This window comes from Meriones unguiculatus, chromosome 7, assembly GCF_030254825.1.
Source record: "Meriones unguiculatus strain TT.TT164.6M chromosome 7, Bangor_MerUng_6.1, whole genome shotgun sequence".
Lineage (NCBI taxonomy): Eukaryota > Metazoa > Chordata > Mammalia > Rodentia > Muridae > Meriones > Meriones unguiculatus.
Window position 1 is genome coordinate 41,320,963 of NC_083355.1, and position 23,389 is coordinate 41,344,351.

Consider the following 23,389-nt stretch of genomic DNA (forward strand, 5'->3'; position numbering starts at 1 on the left):
GTCTGAGCCAGGTGCGGGCTGAGGCTTGGCATTGAGATTGCAGATAAAGTCATATTGAGTTAGCCTCAAGGCCCGGGGCTACAGCTGTGGACACCTACCATCCCCTAGAATTCTCTGAGCCGGTTCCTATAAATTGTTTTTTTTAAGGACCAGCTCAGTTCTAAGATGCACCAGGCCAATCTCAGATTTCACCTCTGTCATTAGGAGTCACGAAAGCCATCCCCCCCCCCAGCCTCGTTTGCAGAATGAGACCACAGGGAAGAACCCCCTGGGGTCAATTCTACATGCACTGTGTAGCCCTGGTGACAAAGAAGCCTTGGTAGATGGTGGCAAAGCCTCCTGTTCATCAAGTGCCGGTGACATACCTCACTATCCCCAGCATGCTGTCAGATAGGTCACAGATCTGCCTGAGACCCAGACGGGTGGGCTGCCCGATGTCACCATCAGTGAGGACAGCACAGGGCCATCCTGACACCCTTCAGTTGTCTAGTAGTCAAAATAGCTAACAACCGGTAAGGCACATGCCCTGGCTAGCCAATCAGGATGCCACCTGAGCTGACCACTAGGCTCTCCAGCCTCCAGTCTCACATATTTCCCCCTCTTCTTTCTCCAGAGGGTCCAGACTCTCTCAGGAGCAGCACGGGGGCCCTAGGCCTTCCTTCCACACACGGTAGCTGCATTCTCCAGCAAAGAATCACAAGCAGTGGCCCGGAGACAAGCTTCTCTTGGCAGGCTGGGAGCAGAGGGAGGCAGTAGAGGCCTGGAAGGCCTGAGGAGACAGCTGCTTACCTGAGAACGGCCACGGCCACGGGGGCTTTCCCCACATTGTTGTTAATGTCCTTTTCCTCCTTCAAGTTGCCTTTTGATTTGATTCTGAAGAAAGACTTCCAGGGGCAGGTCATGTTGGTCAGTGGCTTTGCTCTCTGTGGGGCTGAGGAAGGGGAGGGAGGCTGTGAGGGGAAGCTGAAGAAGAGCCTAACAGAACAGCCCTCTCACAGGTGCTAGTGTCGTCGGGAAAGCAGACAAGACCCAGTTAAAGGCTTGCATTGCTGCTCTCTCTGTGCTTGCACTGTGGATTTTTATTTGAGGTTGGAGATTGAAATCCTGTTCTGCAAAGATCCACAACAAACCAAAGGAATGACACTGGGCACCAGGTAGCCACCCACCAAAGACAGAGCAAGTGCCTGCCAGCCTCCTTAAGGAGGTGCCCCCCCCGTTTCCGAACTTTCTGGAAAGTTTTTCTTTGCGGCATAGTCACTACAGTGAATACTTGCAGAGGAGAAATCTGACCAAGATGCCCTGTTCTACTGGCAGGACCCTCCTGTGGCTGCTCTGCCTAGACCTTCAGTCAGCTCCAGTCCATCCACCAAACAAACAAAACAGAAGGGTATTCCGAGCTCTCCCAAACAGGGAGACACTCCTGGGAGCAGCTGTCCCCAGCACAGGGCTCACCTTGCAGTCGGCTGCTCCGTGGGGTGGGTGAGACCCGAGCCTGAGGAGCCTCAGAAGCCTGTCTGTTGCCCCGGTCCCCTCACCAAGGTGGCTGAGGAGTGTTAAGGCAGAGATGCGGCGTCTCTGGGACCAGAGATTCAGGCTTGGGCTCCCTGTGAGGCTGTGCCCCTGGCAGCAGCTGGCAGGTATTTATACCCTCCATGCTGCTCCCCAGAGCTGCTTTGCATGAGGTCTGTTCCCAAAGGGACAGTCCCCGTGGTTGTGCAGTTATCTCAGTTAGGGACACTCCTAGTCTGTGTGCACAATGACATCATCCTGTGGTGTTTCCTCAGCAAGGACACCTCTTCCTCGTCACTGGTCCAAGGCAGTGGCCAAGTGGCCACTTCAGCACTGGGGTTACCAGGGAGGGAGGCTTTTCTTGACTAAGCCACATAGCCTGACTTGCAGCATCCGGGGGATTTTGTTCTGGGCATGGAGCTCTCTGGTTAATTCCTGTCTGTCCTCTCACTCACAGCTGACAGTGGAAACCAGAAGCTGGGAAATACTGACGGCATGGAACGTGCTGGAAAACAGATCCAGACTCCAGAAGGCCAGTGATGCCGGGTGGTGGCACTATTCCGAAGGAGCCCTGCGATGCTCACTGGGAGGTTTTCTGGAGAGGGTGGAAGGCAGGCGGTGGGCACAGAGAGGCCCCTGAGATGCTGTCTAACTGGCATTCTCCCCACTGGTAGTAAGTTAGCTTGGGAAGCGTGGTGGGTAGGGCTGTGATGGGGAAAGCCTTTTTTTTTTTTTCACAGTGGCATTATGGTGTGACTTCTTATATATAGGATTTATAATTTCCTGCAGGGGTGCGGTGGCACAAGCCTTGAATCTCAGCATTTGGGAGGCAGAGAAAGGCAGATCCCTGAGTTTGGGCCAGCCTGGTCTACAGAGTGAGTTTCAGGGCAGCTGGGGCTACATAGAAAAACCTTATTTTGAAAAACAAACAAAACCAAATGAATTCTAGTTTTCTACAATGCTTTGAATAAAGCATCGTACACTGTATGGAATTTTCCGTTTTGAAAGTAAAACAGCAACAGTGTTAGGGGAAAAGGGAACAAAGAGAGAGAGGGAAAATTCCCCTGGATCATATGGTCCTGCACATCCTGCCAGTGTCTGCTCATTCCCCCAGGTTTCCTAAACTCAGAGTCACCAAAAAGCTGCGTGGCCTCAGAAAGTGACAAGAATAAATAACCCATTGAGTGACTAAATGAATTAAACATCAGGGCTGCGGAAATGGCTCATTTTGTGGGTTTCAGCATCTCAAAGCTCACCTCCTTTCAGGTTTCGGCCACCTTAGCCCGAAGAAACAACCCTTGGGAAGGACTGCGTCCCTGATAGAGAGGACAAAGTCTAGAAAAAAGAATGGATGATTAAAGTTTAGAGTGATGGAGGTGACCTGGCCCCGAAGGAGCTGGGTCCGCACTGCTCAGGGGACAGCTGCAGGAGCAAATACACTGGGGCAGGGTTACAAGTTTGCCACAATGGAAACCTTAGCCCTGCTCCTGCTTCCAAATTTTCCAGCGATGCCAACCACACACATGTATCAACCCCGAAGCTGTATGAAATAGATACTACAATACTACACTCTCCGGAGACGTGATGACCATGGGCCTGGAATACAGGGAATCTGTGTTGTCCGCCGAGTAATGACTGGAGCCAGTCAGGGCTCTAAAGCGCTGCTATGCACGCACGCACGCACGCACGCACGCTTGCATGCACGCACGCACGCATTGCATGCACGCACGCTTCTGTCAGCAGGTCCAGGGCTGATGGCGGTTGTCACAGCTTCTCTCCCAACTGCCCGAAGCTTCTGGGCCTGAAAAGCCATCTTTCCCTTGGCGCTGCTCACCTAACAGGCAGCATTCCTGGGCCTCTCCTGATGATGGATATAACAGGTGAACTCCGCGGGGGCGAAATCAAAGCACACTTTGAAGGGCAGGTGGAGAAAGGTAGGCCCCTTGGGGGCGGCAGCGGAAGCCCCAAGGTAGACATCCAGGGAGAAACGCCTTCCTCCCCCCACCACCTAGGCATCTCAGGCACCTCACCAATAATACCCAAACTGTGGGGTCCCTCAGCCCCTCCATGGAGTAGGCGTCCATCAAAGAAAGTGAATCTGTCCTGACAGGACCTGGGTGTGCTAGTTGGTCCTCTGTGACCCTCAGCTTCAAAGATCTTTCTGCAAAAACAGTGAGTGACCAGAGGGCTGCTGAGACGATCCAACAGTTATGCATCCTCTCCTGGAGGACCTGGGTTCGGTTCCCAGCACTCCCGTGAGACGGCTCACAACCACCTGTAACTCCAGCTTCAGCAGATCTGACAGCTCTAGCTTGCGTGGACACCCGCACTCATGCGCTTATATCCACACGCAAACACGCTTTAAAACAAAAACAAAACAGTGACCAAGTAGCTGAGCAGCGCACTTAAACGTTTCCGCTGTTTAACCCGCAGGACAGCCTTTTGCGATGGGCGCTGTGACTCTCTCACTTCCTAGACTCGGGGGATCAGGGACATCAGGAGAGTCCCAGCTCGCAGCTAGAGCCGTCCCTTCTCCCCCTCCAACCACGCATGCTCGAAGGCAGCTTGGCCCAAGGCCTGCACTCTGGCAGCACCCATGCACTGTGGCATGGCCCCCTCCTGTGGCACAGTAATCATTTTCAATCATTAGAATGTTTACAAGCTCCATGTCCCGAGTACTCGGGAGCGAATATCAGCAGGCCTGGCTTTCCACTCATTGACTAACCCCTCCAGCCATGGGTGCTGCTGTTACCCTGATTTTATTTATTTCTTTTATGTATGAGTGCTCTGTCTGCATGTACGCCTGCATGTCAGAAGAGAGCAGCAAATTTCAGTATTGATGGTCGTGAGCCACCACGTGGTTGCTGGGAACTGAACTCAGGACCTACAGAAGAACAGACAGTGCTCTTAAGCTGCTGTGCCATCTCTCCAGCCCTACCCTGGTTTTATAAACAAGAGTGAGGCTGAAAAGTGTGCCGCCAGCCCAGTGTACTTAGCTGGTAGGTGGCAGAGCTGAGGCCTAGCCCGGATCAAAGCGGACTTTTCAGGCACTTCCTGTCTCTCGTGCACATGTCCCTGCATGAGGACACACAGCAGAGGGACTGAGACCATGGTAACAGTTGAGTGGGTCTGCTTGATGCTCCTGTTTGAGGGCAACTCTGTGTGACGCCGTGGAAAGAGGTGCAGAGGGGCAGAGTCCCCGTCAGGGTAGGGGACAAAGGCCATGTCTCCCGGAGCTTGCCTTGGGAGGTGCTCCCGTTCGGGTCTGTGTGGAGAGGCTCAGAGCGGGGGTCTGCTGGCTCACAGACCACGGATGGATACTTCACAGCTCCGAAGCAGGGCATTCCCACATGGCCCTTCCTGAGGCACCGCAGTGGCGCCACAGCCGGCTGCCTTACATTTCAGTAAATACTGCCATCTGGCTCGTGCTACAGACTGGCTTGGAGGTCAGTATGGTCTGTGTTCCAGTTCCACCCCACAGGTGAGCTTGGCCAGGGCCCTCAATCCCACCCCCAGCTTCAGTTTCTTTAACTGAGAAGTAGGACCAGCAGGCTTCAGTGCAGGGCCTTCTGGGGACTAGATGAGGTGAGGGCTGCCAGGTCCCAAGCTCTTGGTAGATCCTGGTTTTCCTCTCCAACTCCCCCTGCTAAGCTCCTCCCCGCTCCTTTCCAAAGCAATCTTTGGCCGCTCAGCCTCCTGGGAAACTGCACCACAACAGTAACCTGTGAAACTCTCATCTCTTGCGAGTGGCGAATCACTGCCGATCTACATCTTAACCCCTTGTATACAGCAGGCACTCAGTAGATGCCCTCACGGATCTCATTCACTACAAGGTCAGTATCTGGGTGTTCTTGAGCCTCTTTGTGGTCAGATAACAGCTCCCTCACGGAATAAACAATGCCTATACGCACACACGCACACACGCACACACACCTATACATACACACCTACACCCACACTTTTATACACACACCTGCGTGTACACACACACAGACATATAAGGAAATGCAGGAAATTTTAATTACGAATACAGAACATGAAGGGAAGTATGTTCGGTGGCACATTTTCACGGTTGGTGTGACCCATGGCAAGCCGTGCGCCCTACTTCAACCTCCTTCAAAAGAAAAAAAAGGCGCAGAGGAGCAACTTTCTCGGGAGCTTCCTGCCTCATTCGGGAGCCCTGCTTCTGCCCACCCTAACTGGGCCCCAGAGTCCGAGCTCCACGGAATTTGACGATGACCAGTTGAGGGCCTGAGTCACGCAAATCTCTGCAGCCAAAGGCTCCCTTTTCTGTCATCGCAGATGACTTAGAGTTGATAGAAGAGGTGGGGCTTTTACTGGAAATGCCCAGGCAGTTGTTCTGGGATCGGCAGGCCCAGGGTGGGCCAGGAGATGGTTAAATCTTGCTTGCTGAGCCCCTGGACAGTGATGCCTGCTGCTGGCATGGACCAGTACAAGGAGGCCTGCACGTGGCAGACAGCCTCCCAGCTACGGGCAGGGGTTCAGCCGGAGAGCCTCTGAGGGCTGACTTCTTTTATGGTAGCAAATGGCAGCTCCGGGGTCAAGAGCCCACCTGTCCCACGTGGCATCTAAACTTCACACCATGGAACGAGGGCTGATTTCTTTCTGTGCTGTGACTGACCTCACAGGTCCACACAGGTTGGATGATGGGTGCCCTGTCTCCAGCTAAGGGACCAGTTTCTTGTCAACATCCACCAAATCGGCTCTCTTGCCCTCCACTGCCTCTCAAGGTTGAGGACTCAGAACCAGGCGACATCCAAGGTGTGATGCGTCAAGGTCAGGTGCAGGCAGAGCATGGGGAAGGTGAAGATGGGCAGAGGAGGGGGAGATGGGGTGGGAGCGGTCAGGAGGGGTACGCAGAAGACTGTCTACCAATGATAGATGTAGTGCCAACAGGCAGAGAGTGTGCAGCCCACAGGGGAGGGGTGAAATGGCGCAGCACAGCAGGATGAGTGAGGCGGCCTTCAAGGTGTCACCGGCCTCTAATCCCAACACTTCTAGAGCATCACCGAAGGAGGCGGCTGATTCCTCAAGCAATCCCTCAAGGAAGACCTGCCTTCCTTGGTCCTGGGAAAGCCCTTCAGCCCAGAGACACAGGTCGTGAAGGCTGTCAAGGTGCTGGAATGTGGGATGTGAACAGTCATTGAGGCTACAGGTGAGCTAGGGCTAGGAGAGATGGAGGAAAGGGATTGAGTGGCCGTGGGTCAGAGCAGATGGGTTGTAAGTTCCCAACTGTGCGGGCTCCTTTTGTCCTGAGGGTCCCGGCGCACTAGTGTGAAGAGGATAACTCTTTACCTGCAACCCCCAGTACAGGCCAACACAGGCGCTGCTGCCTTGTTGGGGAGGCCTTCGGGTCCATGATTAAAAACAAAGGCGAATGAGATGGAAGGAGGGGAGCTGGGCAATGCAGCACATGGAAAGCACCCTGCCAGCCGCCTCTCGGGGCTTCTGGGAGAAGAAGCTTGGCTTGGCTGAGACCCCTGGGAAAGACAGCCAAGAAAGCCTTTGCCCAGCTCCACAGGCCTTCAGCAAATGGCAGCTCTGGGGTCAAGAGCCCACCTGTCCCACGTGGCATATGGACGTCACACCATGGAGCAAGTCAGGTTGCTACTCCCATGACCTCTCATGGCTGCTGCCATAATGGGCTGAATGCCTAAACAGCAGACCCAGTGCCCACTCCTGCTCCACACCGAAGATCTTTTTGCCTGCTCTATTAAAGAGCAGCGTCTGGGCCAGGAGTGTGAAGTCTGTCTGCGTCTGGGGGAGGGGCTTGTTTAAAAAGTGTGCTGGGGGCACCCAACCATTCGGAGTGAAACCCTGCCTCCCCGTATTCTGCTTAGGAGGAGGCGCATTCCTATCTGGGCAGGATAAAGCAGGAGGGCAAAGAAGCTCTAGTCCCCCGTGAAGACAAAGAACTCTTCAGGACTTAATTAAAATGCCCATCAAAGACCGGCCAAGACGGCGGCTGTGGAACGAAACGAAACTAGCTGGAGCGAACGCGTTCCAAGTCAGTTTCATTCCAGGCGCACCCCTGGGGTTCTAACACTAGAGAGGCCCAGGCCCCTCCTCAGTGCTCTCTTCTGCCGTAGCAGGTGGGGGAGGGGCTTCTGAAGATGCCCAGCTCCTGTTTGAATAGCTCTCAAGGTGGTCAGCGAGAGAGGCTGAGCTACAGCTGGCACCCAATTAAAGTGGGTGGAAGAGAAGGCTGGAGACCCCTGTTCCAGGGCACCGAGCTTTAGCATCACCCCAGTGTTGGGGTGAGCCCACACCTTGAGGCGTCTGCCGTTGTCCCTGTGAAGGAGCTGCTTTTCCTCTAAATGACCCACAACCCACCGAAACCCATCTTTGCTCTTATATTACCTCCTCATTGAGGCCAACCCGTCCTCCCTATTTATTTTTATTTGCTTATCCACTTGTCTGCTCATTCATTCATTTCTTTTGCAGCAGCAGAAGCGGAACCCAGGACTTAGCATACGCCAGGGAAGGGTGCTGCCACTGAGCCACAGCCTACCCTCCCTGCCCTTCCCTAACCTCTGTCCCTGTTTTGTGCGTCCTCCCCAGAGCCCCCCATGCCACTCTGGATAGTTTGCTCACTTGGTCATTGCTTCTTCCCCGACACCCTTAGAATGAAACTTCCAGGCGGAGGGACGTTTGACTGTCTTGCACACTGATCCAGACGCCATGCCTGGCTCAGTACCTTCAAAAATAGTTGTTGAGTGCATGTGGAAATTAGTGTGGCAGAGAAGAAATAACTTGTTAATTTCACCGGACTCGGACTCCAAGGATACTCCTGAGTTAATGGCACCAAGAGATCTGATAGTGTCTTATGCCTGCGTGAAGCCTGAGGACTGGTGCTCAGGGGTAACGGGCTCACCCCGCTTTAACACCAGCATTTCTTATGTCCACTCTCTGGGTCAGCCAAGTCCAGGCCCACCCACTAATTGCTCCTGCTGTGGAACTGGTGACAAATCACACACCCGCTGCCTCATCCTGGGTCCAAGAGCAGCCAGCTGTCTTGCTCCTTACAGATGACAGAGTGGCTGCCTAGGCTCACGTACCAGCAAGAAGCCCTGGCAGAGGTTGGGAAAGTCCTGGCAGCAAGACATCTGCCTGGAAAATCTGAGTTCTTGGTGTGATGTGTTTGGAACCTGGGCCCACACACTTTCTCTATTCCTGACAAAAACAAACAATGCGGGACCTGAGAATAGACGGGATGTTCCCAGTTGCCACCACTGTCAGCACAGGCTGTCCAGAGTCTCCTGGGGGTTACAGCTTTCCTCCATCATAAGTGTGGCTTGCAAAGTACCAAGAGTAATGAAAACATGTGAGCATGAATCTGGGATCCTCCCCTGACATCCCTGCCCTGGTGGTTTCTTGGAAACCTCCAGCCTTTCCAGCCTCAACACCAAAAACCCCAACCAAACAAGCAAGACCATGGCTGCACACTATAAACACTCACAGAAGGACGGTCTCTTCATTAAATGGTTCCAGAATTGTCGATTTCTAGATGGCATCTAATGAGTTTTGACCCCTACCTCACACCAAAGACAAAACTCCAGAGGGATCGCAGGCACAGGGGTAAGAGTGAAGAAAGCTTTGTGAAGAAAACATGTTGAGGACTGCAGAGCAGGGTACCATGGTTTAGGCAGGTCACACAGAGCACGGCCATAAAAGAAAAGACTGAAACGGTGGCCCTCGTTAAAGACTTCATCCATGGATATTATTAAGAAAGCAAGAGCTGGACTTGGTAGCCGTGTCTGTGATCCCAGAACTCACGAGACAGAAGCGAAAGGATTACCTGCAAGCTTGAAGACGGTTCTGATCTATGCGTCAAGTTCCAGATGGGCTAGACCTACGTAGCAGGATCCTGTCAAGAAGGAGGAGGTGGGTGGGGAGGAAGAAGGAAAAGAGGGAGGAAAGGGAGAGGAAAAAGAAGGAGAGCCATGGAGTTGGGGTGTGGCTCAGTGGTAAAGTGCTTGCTTAGCATGTTGAGGTCTTACCATGAGTTCAATCCTCATCACAGGAAGAAGGGAGAAGGAAAGAAAGGGAGGGGGGAGAGACAGACAGACAGACAGACAGACAGACGGAGAATAAAGAAAGTAACTGAGCTAACGGAGCCAAATCTGTAGAGACCAGTCTGGGCTACATAGCAGAACCCTGTGGAGAGAAGAAAGGAGGGAGTGGGCTGAAGAAGGACATTGCATGCGGATATTTAACGACTTAACCAGCTTCTGGTGAGCAGATCCACCGTGATGTGAGCGGGGAGTAACTTCCGGATCCACCGGGATGTGAGCGGCCTCCACCACACACTGACACCGCCCCCACACTTCCCCATTGTGACAGACTGATACCACGAGCCAACGAAAAAGTAAAAAGCATCCAATTCTTGGGGAAGGAAATTTCACTTCAAGCCAAGTGTGGTAGTTTACACCTTGTAATCCCAGAACTTTGGAGATTGAGGCATTAGGGTTGCTGTGAGTCTGAGGTTGGCTTGGGCTATATAATAAAATCCTGTCAGGTTATTAAAGCCCAGGCTTGGAAAAACGGAGTGGAGATCATGTCTTGAGAAAAGCACCTCTCGTTTTTGAAGGGGGTGAAGGTGGTGATGGTGGGGTTACAGGGCGATGAGTGGAAGTTCCTTGAAAGGCAGGGGTTTGCTTTTTCTCTGGCATTTTCCGGGCAACATCCTGTCTCCTGGAAGCTAGAGCAGCAAAGAGAAGGATTCTGGCTGGCCTTGGTTTACTTTGCATATTTAGGCTTAGCTAAGGAAAGCTGTGGCTTCCTAAAGAGGCATCTCCCCTTTACAAATTTATTTTATTTTGTTTTGCAGTTTTTATTCTGCTCAGTTACAGTAGTGATGTGCTGCATACTCAGCCAATCGTAACTGATAACTGATGCTTCTGAATGTGGCAAGGATGTGAAGCAGCCGTTCTGGAGGGGCGTGAATCAGTCCAGCCACTTTGGAAAACTAGCAGTTCTGCCTAAGGCTGCATGTTCCTATCCATGACCGACCTCACACCCTTTCCACTCTACAGAATGAGCACATACACTCCTACTTGGCATTGGCACAGATCGGCACACAAGCTCTCCTTCCTCATTGAACCCAAGAATAGAAAGAACCCAAGTGCCCTTCCCCGGGCACTGAACTGAAGACACAGCAAACCGCCTCTACACGTGAGACAGTGCACAGCAGAGGTCTCAGTTGCATTGCCACAGCTGGCCAACCTGCAGCCTGGTGAGGGTTTGTGTATCATCTATTACTGACTTTGAAAACGGAAACATACATATGATCCCCGTCCCTTCACAGACGTGTGCTGCCCCCAGCATGCAGAAAGTGGAAAGATGAACTTTAATCAGGCAAAAGCATGAGGGAGGGCCAGCGAGATGGCTCAGAGGTCAAGGGTAGTACCGCCGGCAAGACTTAGAGCCTGAATTTACTCCCTGGAACCCTTACGGTGGAAGGAGAGAAGTAATGCCTGCGAACTGTCGTCTGACTGCCACACCTGCCCTGGGACACGCACACACATGAAATGTGTTTTCAAATTTTTGGTCTGGAGGAATTTTACATACATAGTGGTGAGCAAAAGATGGCAGACAGCTTTGGGGTGTATGCCTTTCTGACGCTCACTAGCACATTCCCGTTCTTGGGAGTGCTTTCCCGCTTTTTTCAGACAGGGTCTTACTATATAGACCTGGCCATATAGTTCTGTATACATACTTTATAGACCAGGCCGGGCTTGAACTCACAGAGCTCCACCCAGCTCTGCCTCCTGAGTGCGGAGAGTAAAGGGGTGCTCCACCATGCCCAGTTAATGAGCACTTTCACTTTTAAAAAAGTTTTAAAATAATTCATTTTTTTAAAGATTTGTCTTTATGTTTCGTCATGTATTTTCGTGTGTGTTTGTGAAGAGGTACTGTACAGAAGTGCAGATACCCAGGGAAGCCAGTAGAGGGCATTGGATGCCCTGGAGCTGGAGTTACTGGTGGTCCTGAGCCACCCAGCTTGGGTTCTGGGAGCAGAACTCTAGCCTTCTGCAAAAGCAGCACAGACTTTCAGCCCCTCACCCTCCTTTCCAGTCCTGCTTTCCCTCAATAAATAAATAGCAATAACTTTTATTTCTAGTATATGTAAACGGCCAAACATAAGCATTCATCTTGTTTCTTCCATTTACACAATGTTCGTGGTGATGGAAGTTAAGAGGGCAGCTACTTGGAATTAATGGTTTCAGATGTATAATTATATTAAACTCCATCCAATTTACATTTGTGCATCTGTCTGCTTGCAACTTCTGCAGGGTTGGTTCTTCCCTTTGACCATGTGGGTCCTGGGATCCCAAATCAGGTGGTTATTCTTGGCAGTAAGTCCCTGTACCCACTGAACCATCTCACAGCCCACAAAGGCCACTTTAGAGAAGCCCAGGTCTAAAGACAAGACAAGAGTGTGTCTCCCAGCCAACTTCCTCCTCCCACTCTTAAAAGGTGGGCAAATGCTGGCCCTAAAGCAGAGTCTCCCGAAGGAGAAAGAGCAAAGCCCTCCTCATCCCAGTGACTGTGCCGAGTGTGACAGCAGCGGCACCACGGACAACCTTTTTCTCAACAAGACACTCCGTGGGAGGAGCCTTCTGACCCACCCAGCGCTGCATTTAACGCCACTTGACCCCACCAGCCTGCTCCAACTGATGATGCCAATGACAAACTTCCCATATGTTCAGCTTCAAACATAAATCTCTTGGGAGCTTGCTAGCAATTCCCCCAGGCCTGCCAGGGTTTTTTCCTTTCTCTTAAAATGTTTATGTTTACTACCTATTTTTGTATGTGTGCGCAGATGCGCACATGCGCACATGTCATAACACACGGAGAACATGTCAGGGAGCAGCTTGCCGGAGTGGATTCTCCTGCCGTACGGGCACCAGGGATCCCCGGTTTCCGGTGCTCACGCTTGGTAGCAATGCCTTTATCCTGGGAGCCGTCTCCTGGGCTCCGGTTAGCTTCTTTTGCTTTCAAGATCAGAGGGTGGGGGAGGCAGAAAACCTCATCACTGACAAGTCCTATGGGTGGTTCTGACTTGGAGGGAAGAGAACCAGAGGAAGACACCCTGGCAGAGGATTCGAGAAAGGCAGGGGTAGCAGGAAGGTAAGGTAGACTCCGTAAAGCTGGGCCACAGGCAAGCTATGGGAATGCCACCGAGTAAAGTTTGGGTGAGGCCACTGTTTCTGATGAGCAGGCTATGTGGCCGCCACTCCTGGAGCATGATGGCGTCTGAGCCTAGCTTTCCCAGTGACATGAGTCAGCTATCCAGGAGACCCTGTCACATCCAAATCTGGCCACTAGTCAGGAGAATGAAAGTTGCAAGGTCAGCCTTTCTTAGCACATCTTCGTGTTTTCATCATGTGGCTCAGGTTCAAAACTGCCCTATCCGCTTAGGTGTGTGTATGGGTTGGTACACATGGGTACAGATACTGGGCCCTGTGTGCAGGGCCCTGCTGAATGATGGGATCCGCCAGAAGAGGCTGGATGACACGAATCACAGCAAATAAACCGTTCGAGTCCTCGGCTAGTGCTGATGAAGAATAGCAGGATAGGACCTCTCCCAAAGGGGACTTTTAAGGTTAGATGTGAGCTGGGGTGTAGCTCATTTGATAGGATGCTTGCCTAGCATGCACGAATCCCTGGGCTCGTCCCTGGCACAGCATAAACTCAGCACACCACAGCTTGTGGTTAGGCAAGCCTCTGATTCCAACACTCAAGAAACAGAGGCAGGGTGGTCAGGAGTTCAAGGTTATCCTCAGCTCCATAGAGAGTTTCAGGTCAGCAGTGTCTGCATGAGATTCTGCCTTTAAAAAATGCACAAGTGGAGAGATACGTGACGCATTTGTACGCTGCGTGCCCTTTTCAGTTGTTGTTAAGAAAATGTGCTCTTGATGTGGTGTCCAGACTGGCTTTGAACTCATATTCTCTTGCCTCGGACTCCAAGCAGCACTCTATGATCTTATGCATCCGGAATGCATAACCCAACACTTGACTGGCTCAGTGAGGGAAGCTGGGTAGGAGAGAGAGTCATACAGGTTTTTGGTTTTGGGTTTTTTGAGACAGGGTTTCTCTGTGTAGTCTTGGCTGTCCTGGACTTTCTTTGTAGGCCATGTTGGCCTTGAACACACAGAGATCTTCCTGTCTCTGCCTTCCTGAGTGCTGGGGTTACAGGCGTGAGCCCCCGTGCCTGGCTTCAGTACTGTTTGATACATTTTCCAGGCATAAAGTTTATCTATTAGAACCTTAAAGATTAAGAAGAAAGTATTAGGGAAAGGGAAGGAAAGGTCTGACAGAGCATCCCTGGGAGGGCCTGCTGTAGAGAGCAAGTTTGGCTCAAGAGTAGGCATAAGCCCAGACCTGGAGGATGGGGAGCAGAAAAGGGGGTGTTAGCCACAGTGGTGCCAAGTGCCGCGTGGGCTTCCTCCTCACCCACTTCATCCACAGTCTGTGGTAGGAACAAGCTGTCTTAAAGTCATGCCACACCCAGGGTAGCAAAGCCGTGTTGTGCCAGTGTGGAATTTCCATGCCCCTCCAGCACAGCCCAAGTGCTCAGAGATCACTGCCTGTGGGCTAACGTAGCCAAGGCTGAAGCAAATGGGTGGAAGGCTGAGCCATCCTCCCAGGCATCCTGGTCACTGAAGAACACAGAGAACAAGGAAACAGGATGGAGCAATCAGATAAGGTCTAGCCTTTAGACTGGGCCCTCCGAATTTAAACCCTGGCTTATCCATGCAAAGACCACGGTGCTCTGGAGGTGGCTGGGAGCACCGTCACATGCAATGACAGAATCTACCACCCAGGGGTACAGTGAGAATATTGACAGACGAGGGGTAAGCCCCTGTGTCCATCACACAGCAGCTGTTAGCTATTAAGGTCTTGGAGCTTACTTGAATTCTAATAATACCCTGTGAGAAGGTTACTTTGATACACCAAGGCCTAGATAAATAGTCTGTTACGGCCAGACAATGAGTCTCTTATTCAAGTCTAGAAGTTGATTTGTTATTTCAGTCAGAATTTTCCAAATTCTGTTCCAAGAAACACTTATTTTTCCCACCAGACTTTGCATAATTGCTCCTCTCAAAGATGAGTTTGTAACCAATGAGTTCTTTTTTTATACAGTCCAAGTTCAAATCTACCTTACCCAGCTCAGCTGTACATGTGCACATAGGTGCCTGAGCTGGGTCCAGGGGGTTTAAGTGAAATTAGACAAGATTATTTACTGCAGGACTCAGCAAAACCTTTTCTTAACAATTGTTTTTATTGTATATGTGCAAGTATTTTGTTTGCATGTTTGTAAGTGGACCATATGCATTTCTGGTACCTGAAGAATTCAGAAGATGGAATTCCCCGAAGCTGGAGTTACAGACAGGTGTGAGCTGACATGTGGGTGCATTGAACTGAATCCGGGTCCTCCGAAAGAGCAGCCAGTGCTCTTAACTGTTGAGCCATTTTCTGGCCCCCTAGAAGAACCTTTAAAATGCTGGTGTTTGGAGCTGGAGAGAAGGTTCAAAGGTTAAGATTACTTGCAGAAGACCAGGTTCTGTTCCCAGCACCTACAAGGTGGTTCATAACTATTCTTAACTCAAGTTCCAGGGGATCTAACGCCCTTTTCTGACTCCTTGGGCACTAGGCATGTACATGGTGCAGAGACATATGTACAGGCAAAACACTCATGTGTGTAAAAATAAAACAAATAAATCTAAAAAAAAAAGTCCAGACTGACAGGTCCGTGACTCAAACCACGTGACAAAAATTTCCTTTTTACGGACTATTATTAACACAGCTGGAGGGATATTGGGGTGCAGAGCCAAGGATCTGGAGGTACAAGGCCATCCCGTGGGAGGACAGCCGTGATGAGAAGAGTGAAGAACTATTCAACATCCATTTCCAGGCAGGTCTTCATCGAAGAGGGCATCTTCAGACTAGAGGGTGCGGCACTCTCCGAGGCAGGGAGTTAAGAAGGTTGTGGGAAGAATGAGGGCTCAGGCAAAAGCAGGCTCTGAATCCGGACCCTGGGTGCCCCAGAGAGAGGTCAAATGCTCACTCAGAACCACAGTTTCCTTCGTAATTAGCATCTGCTTCATTTGGTTGGCTGGTGATACACAATGTCAGTGGGCTGTTGCATAAACTCTTCCTAGGGAGACATGAACAAATGTCTACTCACCCCAGATAGGGCATCAATGACAAGACAAAGTAAGGGTTGCACCAAAGTCTGACACGAGAAATCAGTAAGTTTATTGGTCTTACTTACAGAGCGGAGGTGAAGGACTGCTTACAGGGGCATGGGCAAACCCCCCAAAGCAACTACAAACAAACAAACAAACAAAAACCTCGCTCCAGCATGGATGAATTCCTCATAGCTACTTAGAAGGTGTCCCAGTTTCATTTATGTCGCTGTGATAAGATACTATGACAAAGAGCAACATCAAGAAGAAAGGAGTTTATTTCACTTACAATGACATGTTCCGGCCATTATTGTGGGGGTGTTAAGGCAGGAACTTCAAACAGCTGGTTCTATCACATCCATGGTCAAGAGCAGAAAGAATGGATTCCTGCTCGCTCACTCGCTCGCTTGCCCGCTTGTACTCAGCTCAGGTTCTCCACTCTTAAACACTCCAAGGCCCTCTGCCTAGGGATGGGTAGGATGCCTCCCACAGTGGGCTGGGTCTTTCCACATCTATTAGTTAAAATAACCCCTCACAGACTTGCCCTCAAGGCAGCCCAGTCAGAAATCCCTTATTGAGACTCTCTTTTCAGGTGACAGTAAAGTCAACCAGCCCAGATGGAACCCATTTCCTCTTCAGTTACCCTTCCACACTTGCCAAGACCATGTGCAGCTACAACAGCATTCTACACAAGTTGGGGTGGAAGGGGGTGTAGGTGGGAGTGGCTAAGTCTTGATTGAGGGGCTCATTTGGTCCTCCCTGTCCCCTCCTTCTTCGAGGGACATCAACAAGCTGGTCCTGGCTGATGAAGGCGGCAATCACTGTCACACTCAGAGGAGGGAGTTCCACCACAGGCTCTGAAGTGCCCGTCACCTTGTAGCTTCCTTTCCTAATCAGGTTTGATGTCTCCAACTGCAGATAGCAGATGACCACTATTAACCTGGATGGAGAGGGGAGGGGAAGGACAGTCGCTGAGGTAAGCAAACGTTCAGCAGTGGGAATCTTCACACCGGGGGCTTTAATGCCAAACCTGGAAGCCTTCCAGATGGATCCTCACTGAAGGCCGTCCAGATGCCTCAACCTGTAGCCGCCACGACAGACTTGCCAAGGAGTCATCGACAGACTGGTCTTTTTCCTTTTCTGAGAGAAATCGGCATGGACCACGGATGCTTGGGCTGGGTAAACAGACACCCCTGCAGCTGTCAGAATGTCCATTTGCCTGCAGAAGCCCAGTCCAAATACCTGCCTTCTGACGGAAATTACTAGAAACAAAGCCCGCCAGCGCTCTTTGGGTAGTAGAGATATTTTTTAAAAAACTGGACCAAAGAATCATTGTCTGCGACTTGGGCAAAAAAGAAAAAAGCTTGAGAAGAGCTACAAGGCTGTCATGTGACTAGGTGGGTCTGAAGACACCTTTCAGGGTACGCCGTTAAGTGAGCGGAGGAGCGGGCCAGCTCATGCTGTTTAAAACTCCCAGAGTCTGGAATCTCCCGATAAAGCACAACTTCTTGTCATTAAAATGCATCTCTGCTACTGGGGTGGGAGAGACGGCTCAGAGCATAAGCCGACCTACTGCTCTTGTACAGGACCTGAGTTCAGGTCCCAGCACCCACAAGTCAGTTCATAACTTCCTGGAACTCTAATTCCAAGGGGATCCAACAACCTCTTCTGAGCCTTATGGTGTACATACATACTCTCAGGCATACACACGAGGGCACACACGCATGCGCGCACACACACACACACACACACACACACACAGTAAACTAAAAAAATGCATCTGCTGGTAGAGCAGCCAGCGCTCTTAACTGCTGGGCTATTTTTCCAGCCCGGTTTCTGGATCTCTTAAAACTTTGTTAAATTGGTAAGATGCAGCATATTGCTGAATACAGTAATAATGCTTTCTTTTTCACCGATGTGCATATTTGTCTGATGGATATTTTGGGTTTTAGAGATATTTTGTTGGTATATTTTCTTATACTATCAATGGAACATTTATTGCTAACATCCACCTTAGTGGTATGAGACACTTTCTTCTGAATTTGAGAACAAAATTAAAATATTTGCTATCTCTACTTCGCTATTCAACATTTCATCCAATTTGCTAGCCAATGCAATAACTCAAGAAAAAGAAATAAAAAGAAGGCAAAAATGTGATCTTTTTTTTTTCTTTTGCAGATGGCACAAACGCATATGTATATTAGGAGAGGAAAGGAATCCAGTGCTGAAATCAGCAAGTGGGTTTACCAAAATCACTAGCTGTAAGCTCAATACAAAAAAGTTCCATATAACTAACAATATTTGAAAATATGTTTTGAATACTGCTTATTAGTCGTGGTATGTGTGTATTTGTGTGTGTGTGTGTGTGTGTAAGAAATCAAATATGATAAAATGCTAACATTTAGGGAGTCCAGGAGTATCAGTTTTCCAACACAATATGAATTACCACAAAGAAACAACTTGGGGGATGAAAGATTTGTTTCAGCTCATGGTTTCTGAGGTTTCACGGTGAACCTGCTTCGTTCTTTCTGGGCCATGATGATACAGAGCATGATGTAAAATGGCACATTGGCACAAAATTGCTCACCTCATGATGGCCAGGAAGCAGCAGAAAGAGACACAAAGGGGCCAGAGACAAGCTGGCTTTCAAGTCATGGCCTCAGTGACCTCCAATAATGCCATCAAATTATGGATCTGTCTACAGATGAATCCATTAGTGATAGTGGAACCCTCATCGCCAAGTCACTCTTGAACAGTTCCCTCCACCGGCTGAGGACCAAGTCTTCAACACATGTGCCTTTTGGGTGATACCTCATATCTAAATCATGCCACTGAGTGATGAAGACACGGCTCAGTGGGTGAGTATACATCATGCAAGCATGAAAATCTAACTTTCATTCGAGGCCAGCCTGCTTTACAGAGCGAGTTCCGGCTGTCTCGAAAAACCAAGTAAAACAAGACTCTGACTCTCATATCCCAGCACCCACATAAAACTCGGGTAGGGTAGTGTGTGCCTGTATTCCCAGTGCTGAGGAGACAGAAAAGTGGATCCCCAGAGCCTGGTGGCTAGTCTAGCCAAATCAATGGCCTCCGAGTACAGTGAGAGACCTAGTCTTGGTGGAGAGTGATTTTAGCTTATGTCATCCCATAGGTGGACTGTTTGGGGACTGCAGGTTTCAAGAACTCAGAGAACACAGAATTTGAGATGCATTTTGCTTCGTAACGTTCAGCAGCATCTGGGTAGGCGTGAACACGTCAGCCCTGCATGGCCTCGAGGCCATCTGAACCAGATAAAGACATGCTGACCAAAATAGCACATCTCCTGAGTCCCCTTCCTGCTACCGTTCTGGTACCCTTTGACCCTGTTAACTCCCATAGTTCAGAGAGCCTCCTTCCCTGGAGTTTGACGCAAGATGAGTCATTGAAGACAATTTTTTAAATTTTTGCCCTACCAGATACCCATTTATCTCTTCAGATTACCTAATGGGAAAAGGGTTTGACCAAACAAGGTTTTGTGACTTGCCGGCCAGATTTCCCTTGCAGCCAAGAGCGCCACATCCAGACAACCGGCCACGCATGTAACCCTGCTTTCATCTCCCTGATTGCTTAGCATTCTCGTCCTCATCAGCATTTCTCATTCATAAGAACATAGGGATTAAAGGTGTTGTTCAAAGGCACAGTGACAGACCCGAGACTCCGGGATCTCAAGCAGAAAGGAGAGACTAGAAACACCTAAGACCCTGGAGTGGACCACCATCCCTCTCTTCCTTCCTGACTGCAACTGGGAATAAAAGCCTCTTCCCATTCCATTTACCGCCAAAGCCTAAGGACCCCTGCTGGGTCACCTCTGTTCTCGCTCATCTGCAGACCTGAAAAGCGAAGAAAAAACAAGCCCTTGTCCTGTTTCTAACCAGCTTATGACTTTAAACAGTCAATTAGCCACTCTCTTCCCGGCTCCATCATTACGGGAAAAACAACAACAGCAACAAAAAAACAACGCTTACTGTTTCTTCTACACATCTGAGTTTCAACGAGTGCTTTTAAGAAAGTAAATGACACGACTGTAGGGAGGAATGTGATGCTGAGTAGACGCAAGCCAGACCCAAAGGGGACCAACATTCACTTCTCTGGGATCTCTAGAGCACCCACGTTCCCAGAGACAACTAACTAAAATCATAAATGAAAATCAAGACACAACTAATAATTTTACACAGAGAAAAATGATTACTAGTGAGCACCATCAAAAAAAAAAAAAAAAAAGGACAGACTCCTAGAAAACACTCCCACCAAGACCAAATCACAAAGATACAGAAAATCTGCTAGACCTGTACAGATAAATGAGGAGAAAGAACCAATAATCAAGTAATTCCTTGGGCTGGGGAGGTGGCTCAGTCAGTAAGGCATTAGCTGTACAAGCTTCAGAGCCTGAATTTGGTCCCCAGAATCCATGTTAGGAGCTGGGTATGGTGGTGCACACTTGTAATCCCAGAACTGGAGAGGCAGACAAGAGGTTTTCTGATGATTGCGGGGTAGCCAGCCTAGCCACTTGTGAGCTCCAGGCCAATGAGAGACTGTTTCAAAAACAAGGTGGATGGCTGCTGAAGACCACTAGAGGCAGGCCTATAGCTACACACACACACACACACACACACACACACACACACACACTCATGCAAGCACACATGCACACACACACACACACACACACACACGCATGCAAGCACACATGCACACACACACACACACACACACACACACACACACACACTGTAAAAAAAGAAAAGCAAAAACAAAACAAAAAAACTAAAAAAACAACCCATTTCCAGGACCCCTCCCTGCTGCTTTTCCTGTAACTCTACTTAATAAAACCCAGCCTTCCTGCCCTTCAACTCTTGTTCAGTGAAGGTGTCTGTTCACGGGTAACATTGTTGCATACTTAGAAAACCACATCAAAGGTTGCATATGAAAATGTTAAAGCTACCCAGGGAATTCTGCAGAGTTCTAGGATATACAGTAACACACAAATACCAATTGTATTTCTAATCTAACAAGAAACAATATGAAAAAAAAAAAAACCACTTTCACTTAAAATCAATAGCACCAAACAAACAAACAAACAAACAAACAAACAAACAAATAAATGCCAAGCTGGAAATGTAGCTCAGTGATGGAGGGTTTTGAGTCCCAGCTCAGCAAAAAGAAAAAAAAAAGAGAATGAAATAGTTTTAGAAATTGATTTAAGCAAAGAAGTAAAAGATGTCAATATTGAAAACCCCCATAAAGAATGCACTAACAAATGGGAACACATTCTACATTCATGGGTTGAAAGGCTTAAAATCACTACAAGCGACCTGTAGGTTCAATGTAATTCCTATCAAAACCTACAAACACTGCTCTTCTCATAAATTTGAGGAGCTACACTAAAATTGATGTGGAAGAGGGCCTGGTGGTGCACGCCTGTAATCCCAGCCCTCGGAAGGCTGAGACAGGAAGATCACCACAACTTTGAGGTCAGCCTGGCCTATGTGGTGAGTTCCAAGCCAGCCAGGACTACAGAGTGAAAAGCCATCTTAAAAAGAAAAAGGGAAAAAACACAGAAACATACAGAACCTGAATGATCTTGACGGAGAAGAATGGGGCTCGAGAGAGAGTTCAGTGCTTAAGAGAACCCGCTGCTCTTGCAGAGGACTGGAGATCAGTTCCCAGCACCCATGTGGGGCAGCTCACAACCATCACACTCTTTCATCGTTAACCGCAGCTCCTGAGGATCTGATGCCTCCAGCTTCTGCAGCTCCTGAGGATCTGATGCCTCCGGCTTCTGCAGGCCCATGCAAGCCCGTGCACCTATCACATTCATATACACATACAAATACCTTAAAACAATAAAAGTCTTTCTAAGAACAAAGTAGAGGGCCCACAGAATCTCCCACCACTTTATAACCTTGGGCAAGTCCCCAAATTTCTCCATTCCCAGGTTTCTTCATCTTCAGGCAAGGACTTTGTCACCCAGCTCACCTACATCACCTTTAAGCATCAAATGAGTAAGTTACAGAAGTGTTTAGGGAGACACTGGGACATAGTACCAGACAAGGGAAGACGCTTGAAGGGCCGGGGCACACACATGCTGAGCAAGCATCCTATCACTGAGCTACGTCCTCCTTTCATCATTACTAAAGTGTTTACTGGTGCTTCTTGGACCCCTGGGAACCTAGAGAGTGTCTACACAGGCAGCAACGCATTACAATAAAAATGATCTCTTACATTTTAAGGGACTGGAACTTGGCTGGACCTCGCAGCCACTTACACCCTGCAGTGTTGTAAGACTTAAGATTACCGTCCCATGCTTTACTCAGCCTGCTTGTGTCTGTCCCATCTACCATAAATGATGGTAAAGAAGAATGTCCAGAAAAGGTAGCAGAATTAAAATACTAGTGGAGAAAAAAGGTTTGGCTTTCCGGGATAAGCATTTGATGCTGCCTTTAAGGACAATGGAAAGTGTGTGCAGTTTAAGCTACAGCTGAGGGAACGGAAGAGGCCATACAGTATGTGTGCAGACAGAGGGAATTATGGGGCAGAGGAATTGATAAAGATATGATTTTGACCAGACCCAGACCAGTTTCATCTGCCATATAACACAGCTGCAAATGAAGACAACAGTGAAAGAGAGTGTGTGGCCTATGAAGACGAAGCCATTGTTGACAAGATTGAATCCAAACACAAGAGGAAGAAGAAGGATGGTTGCCAAGAGTCGGCTGTGTCCACATGGGAATGCGAGGTCTCGTTCCGGATGAAGACCTGAGAAGGGCACCCTAGCCCCACAACAAGAAGGAAAAACGCCACCATGAGTAGGAACAAGCCACATGCCCACAGCGCTGCCAGCCTGCTCCAGCCCAGCCGCCCGAGAGCGAGGTTAGAAAGCAGTAGGGGCTGACTGAGCTCTCCGTGGCTGGGGTAACACTTGATGGCTAATTGTCATTTAAAGCATTTTTAAGTTACACAATAAAAACAGAAGTACATTATATTCCTTATTTTCAAGTGCTCTGAAATTTTAAATAAAACTGATAATCCTCAAAAAAAAAAAAAAAAAGATTTCTGTAACGCATCCCCCATTCCTTCCCCGTGTCCTGCTTCTGGTGCTGTTCCATGAAAGAGAGAGCAAAGGAAAAGTGTGCATGGACACACGCACACAGACCGACACAGAGGGGCGGGGACAGATTTACGAAACAGCCTCCAGATTTGGACAGACAGACAGAGGTGTGCAGGGAGTACAAAGTAGAGAATTCAAATACAGGCTCGCTGCTGGTTAAATGGCATATTTATTTCGCCAAGAGGGAGCCCTCTGCTTTCTTCCCTTCCTTAGAGACCCTCATGCTTTATTGGTGACTTGGAGCTTATTTTAAACGCATTTAATCCATGCATGCATGGGAGTCCATCTCCCTGTAAGTGGCTCGGGTAAGTGATGCCTGTTTCCGAGAAGCATCCTCTTGCTAAGAGAAGTCAAGAGTTGGAGCCAAGAGTCCAGAAGGGAAATGAGCCAGAAAGGTGAATCACAAGGGAAAGCCCAGAGCTGCCGTACTCAGAACTCCATGGGCCGTCACAGGATGGCCAGGCTCCATAAACTAAGCAGGGGAATTGGGGATCTTTTTCCTATCATTTGACTTGAG

At 49.3% G+C, this 23,389-nt stretch overlaps 1 protein-coding gene and 1 pseudogene across 1 annotated transcript in view; one reads left to right on the forward strand and one right to left on the reverse strand.

The window, feature by feature from the left end:
• Nucleotides 1–1,615, reverse strand: part of Nos2 (nitric oxide synthase 2) — a 37,722-nt gene extending 36,107 nt beyond the window's left edge. Inside the window, exons 1-2 of the mRNA XM_021639819.2 lie at nucleotides 1,453–1,615; nucleotides 790–931 (exon numbers count right to left, since the gene is read on the reverse strand). Of these exons, the coding sequence (XP_021495494.2) occupies nucleotides 790–902 (113 nt within the window). The 5' untranslated portion in view covers nucleotides 903–931; nucleotides 1,453–1,615. The remainder of the gene's footprint in view (nucleotides 1–789; nucleotides 932–1,452) is intronic.
• Nucleotides 1,616–12,392: 10,777 nt separating this feature from the next.
• Nucleotides 12,393–22,574, forward strand: LOC110550149 (E3 SUMO-protein ligase NSE2-like; annotated as a pseudogene).
• The last annotated feature ends 815 nt before the right edge of the window (nucleotides 22,575–23,389 follow it).